General features: G+C 41.6%; 1 protein-coding gene across 2 annotated transcripts; it reads left to right on the top strand.

The window, feature by feature from the left end:
• The first annotated feature begins 3530 nt into the window (after nt 1-3530).
• Nucleotides 3531-4180, top strand: saa (serum amyloid A). Of its 2 annotated transcripts, none has more exons than XM_063494491.1 (3): nt 3531-3618; nt 3740-3878; nt 4042-4180. In XM_063494491.1, the coding sequence occupies exons 1-3, from the start codon at nt 3531-3533 to the stop codon at nt 4178-4180; spliced, it is 366 nt and encodes a 121-aa protein (XP_063350561.1). The 2 variants fall into 2 exon arrangements, with proteins under 2 accessions (XP_063350561.1, XP_063350571.1); XM_063494501.1 differs by having other exon boundaries at nt 3740-3879; nt 4136-4180.
• The last annotated feature ends 397 nt before the right edge of the window (nt 4181-4577 follow it).

Genomic DNA, 4577 nt, shown 5'->3' with positions numbered 1-4577 from the left:
GCAGCAGTAGCACCACCAGCGTGTACCAGTAGACATATATATGTGCATTTGTGCTCATGTGCATGACTTTCTCTCGTGCAAAATCACGTCCTGAGGCATCAATGACAAAAACAGCAGCAGCAACAACATTATAAACAACCATTTTTGTCGAAATTTTCCTGACAACTCTGGATTTGCACTCTGAATTCAAGACGACATAACCATAAGAAACTAGAAAACAAGCAAACATTAACACATCTAAAAATTAATAAATAACTTTAATAGTAATAAATTGCTGCACATACATTGATAAAGGTAAGCCAGCAGAGTTTATTGAAATGAACAGAGATTTTTCATGATGAGCAAAAAACCCCTCAAATGTTTTGGTTTACATCAGGGGTCCCCAAACTTTTTCCAGTGAGGGCCACATAACTTTTTCCTTCTCTGATGGGGGGCCAGGGTCAGTTTGTAACAGAAAAAGTGTGACGATCGCAGGTTTGCCGAAATGTAAACATTTATTGTTTTCCAGAAAGCCACACATAACCAAATATTAATAACCCTTTCCGAGATCAAATAACCCTCTCTGGGTTCTTCACAGAAAAAATTAACATAGGAAATACTTAATAATACTATTTATGACATCAATAATAACCAAATAACCCTCTCTGGGTTCTTCACAGAAAAAAAGTCAGGAAATATATAATAACACTATTTATGACATCAATAATAACCAAATAACCCTCTCTGGGTTCTTCACAGAAAAAATTAACATAGGAAATACTTAATAATAATATTTATGACATCAATAATAACCAAATAACCCTCTCTGGGTTCTTCACAGGAAGAAAGTTTCTGTTGTGCCGTGCACAATCTTACGCTTCAGTTGTCAGAGCAGAATCTTAAATGACACATATGAGCAGTCTCTCAAAGTTCTTGTGTTCTTTCCTTATAATCCAGTTTTGTAGGTTCCAGTAGGGTAGCCTAGTAGACACCACTGTTTGCTCTCTCTCATCAACTTCCCTCTGAAAACCACAAAGCAAGCAAGCTGAGAAACCGAACTAAGTGATACAGCACCCTACACAGCACAAAACATTTTCACAAGCTTTTTTCAATGGTTGTGGAGATGGATTTTATCCCAGTAGATTTTATTATGATTATATTTATAAATGAGTTTATAAATGAGTTATACTCAGAATAACTCATTTAAGTCACAAAAGTGAGCTTACCTTATGTATGTATGTTCATCAGTGTGAACTGTGGGCCTGCATCTGGCCAGTGAGAAGTTGAATGTCCGGTTCCATTCTAGTCACAGCCACTCTCAAACACTGATGCAGATGTTCATCTGTCAATCTTGATCTCATCGGAGATTTCATGAGTTTCATGCGTGAAAAGGTTTGCTCGCAGATATACGTGCTGCCAAAAAGTGTGGACATCTTCATTGCGTGTTTTTTTTATGTTAGGGTACGTGTCATTTGGGAGGGCGGCATAGAAGTCAACGAGACTGTTGGGCTTGAATGCGTCTTTCAGAACATCACAGTTCTGTAACTCGGCCAGCTCAAACTGAAAAAAAGGCTGGGCTTCATCGATGTCGGCAACAAAGGGGTTTTGGAAAAGACGGATTTCTTTTGCATGAGCATGTAGTTGACGGAATCGCACACTGAATTCCACCTTCAGCATTTCCAGTGCTTCCACACACTTTTCAGCTGGGAACAGGACCGCTGGGTTCTCTGCAGAAAGGTTTTGGGTAGCAGGGAGATGGGTGAAGTTGTGCTTTTTCACTTGTTCCAAAAGCAGCGCTAGTTTCAACTCAAATGCTTTTATGTGAGAATACATGTCGCAAATGAGTTTCCCCTGGCCTTGTAGCTGCAAGTTAAGGCCGTTCAGCATTTCCGTCACGTCTGTTAAAAATGCGAGATGCCACTTCCATTCTGGGTCGATCAGCTCTGGGACCGTTTTGCCTTTTGATTGAAGAAATGCGTTAATTTCGGGTAGCAGCTCGTAAAAACGCCTCAAAACTCTGCCGCGGCTCAACCATCGGACCTCTGTGTAGTACAGCACATCTCCGTACGCAGATTCCAGTTCAGACAGGAATTGTTGGAACTGCCTGTGTCCATTTGCTCTGATGAAGTTTATGCATGATACCACAGCCTTCATGACAGAATCCCACTTCAACACTTTGCAGCAAAGCGCTTGCTGGTGAATTATGCAGTGGACTTGTAGAGGGGCGGTGAGACCCCGTTCTTCCATCTCGCGGTTCATGCGTCCTATTAGGCCCCGAGATGCGCCCACCATACAAGGAGCCCCGTCAGTCGTGATGCTAACAAGCTTTGCCCAGTCCAGATCCAACTCTTCCATTGTTTGACATACTTTGTCGAAAATATCCTCCCCCGTCGTAGTGCCTTTCAGACTTTGGAGGGCTGCCAGCTCCTCGCACATCTCAAAGTTTGCGCTGACTCCACGAATAAAAATAAGAAGCTGCGCTGTGTCCTGCACGTCCGTGCTCTCATCCAGTGCTAATGAAAAAAAGTCAAATTCTTTCGTCTTTTGCTGCAGCTGGGCATATACATCACCCCCTATTTCTTCCACGCGTCTGGTGATTGTGCTTGCCGATAGACTCACAGCATTAAAGACATCTTTCTTATCGGGACACACCTCCTCCACGACAACATTCAAACATTTCTTGACAAACTCTCCCTCAGTGAAAGGTTTACCGTAGCTTGCTATCAGTTGAGCAACACGAAAGCTGGCCCGAACTGATGACTGGTTCAGCTGAGTTTGGCGTGCAGTCTGCTGAGCTAACAGTCCACTTTTTAGCTTTGAGATTTTGTCTGTTCGCATTTGGCCTTGCAAGCTATCATACTTGTCTTTGTGACGGCATTCATAATGTCGGCGCAGACTGTATTCTTTGAATACCGCCACCGTCTCTTGACAGATGAGACAAACAGCCTTTTCTTTGCATTGAACAAAAAAATAATCGTGTGTCCACTGCAGGTTAAATACCCTGCATTCTGAATCAATTTTTCTCTTACCTAACCTTTTGGCCATTATTCCGTTCTTTGGGGTCACGTTCACGTTCTGGACAAAGTGAGGTCGTAGTAGCAAAAATTTTTTTTAGGGTGTTTCACAATTCAAATCAAATGAGCTTTATTGACATGAGGAAACATTTCCTGAGATTCAGTCGGGCAGGCCCACTACACCCCAGTGTTCTATGGGTGCATTAGTGTCGATTGCGTGGCCAGACTGAAAAAATAATAATGCATCTCTAATATTGTTCAGGGGGCCGGGTCAAATGTGGAGGCGGGCCGTATCCGGCCCGCGGGCCGTAGTTTGGGGACCACTGGTTTACATGAAGCTTGCTCTTTTTTTCCACAGCTGTGAATACCTGCGATTTCACAACTGTCGAATGTCCCTGGTGTGTTTGGCTGAACTTTCCTTTCTGTAAACATGGACCAAAACTTTCCATTATTGAGTAATCCTATGACATTGCTCGTACAGAACAGAATATAAGACCAGTGCGTCCCTTAGATTTAAATTTTGTGACTTCTGCAGCCATGAAGTTGCTTGTGGCTGGGATTTTTCTCATTCTAATTGTGGAAACCACTGCCCAGTGGTATAATTTCCCAATTGAAGCAGCTAAAGGTTAGAAATATGGCATTTTAAATACCTAACAACAATCTGTCATATTTCTCAGATTTTGATATTTTAATTGTGAATGTTGTCATTATTTATTATCAGTAATGCTTTCTGTACTTCTGATCAGGGGCTCGTGATATGTTGCAAGCCTACCGCGACATGAGGGAGGCCAACTGGAAAAATTCAGACAAATACTTTCATGCCAGAGGAAACTATGATGCTGCACAGAGAGGAGCAGGAGGCAAATGGGCTGCTGAGGTTATCAGGTTTGACAATCTACTTTTACTGAAATTAATTTGTATTTTTGATTAACTAATCACTAATTTGTTAAGGCTGCTAATTCTGCTTCTCTCATTTTTTCAGTTTCTGATGTTGTTCTGAAACGTACTTACTGAAGATAGGTGGATTCACTGTCTATTTCCATTTTAGTAACACCAGAGAGTGGGTGCAGGAGAGACTGGGTCATGGCGCTGAGGACTCCGAAGCTGATCAGGCGGCAAACCGTTGGGGGCGAGACGGAAATGATCCCAACCATTTCAGGCCCGAGGGTCTTCCTAGCAAGTACTGAGCGCAAAGCTCATTGACTTACAGGAGAATAAAACTGTATGAAGACATTTCTAGTGTTGGAGTTAGTGAAAACATGGTGTGTTAAACAGCCCAAATTTGTTGTTGCTTTCCAGGCTGTTGTTACTGCACCGCTCATGTCCAGTCCAAGGTTAATATAGCTAACTAAAATTAAGCTGAACCTTTAAAACAGATAAGAAAACAACATTTTATTAACTAAAATAAACATAAAACTAGACTTTAAAAAAAGCTGAAAAACATTTAAACGAACAAGTTATTTTCCTTAGTTTTAGTTTTTCTCAGTTTGACAAAATTCATTAGCTCAACTTATCTGATGAGGCTTTGATGGACATTTACTGAGATATTGGATGTCTACAAGACTGTGAATCAATTGTTTGTGG

The sequence above is a fragment of the Pelmatolapia mariae genome, linkage group LG1 (assembly GCF_036321145.2).
Source record: "Pelmatolapia mariae isolate MD_Pm_ZW linkage group LG1, Pm_UMD_F_2, whole genome shotgun sequence".
Classification (NCBI taxonomy): domain Eukaryota; kingdom Metazoa; phylum Chordata; class Actinopteri; order Cichliformes; family Cichlidae; genus Pelmatolapia; species Pelmatolapia mariae.
The sequence above is the reverse complement of the archived record's forward strand: the minus strand, read 5'-3'. Positions and strand labels throughout refer to the sequence as shown.

Bases quoted from the DNA above. Each gene is read 5' to 3' on its own strand.
- saa (XM_063494491.1), top strand. From the start codon at position 3,531: ATGAAGTTGCTTGTGGCTGGGATTTTTCTCATTCTAATTGTGGAAACC. The intron at 3,619-3,739 runs GTTAGAAATATG...ACTTCTGATCAG, and splicing joins CCCAATTGAAGCAGCTAAAG to GGGCTCGTGATATGTTGCAA. The intron at 3,879-4,041 runs GTTTGACAATCT...TTTCCATTTTAG, and splicing joins TGGGCTGCTGAGGTTATCAG to TAACACCAGAGAGTGGGTGC.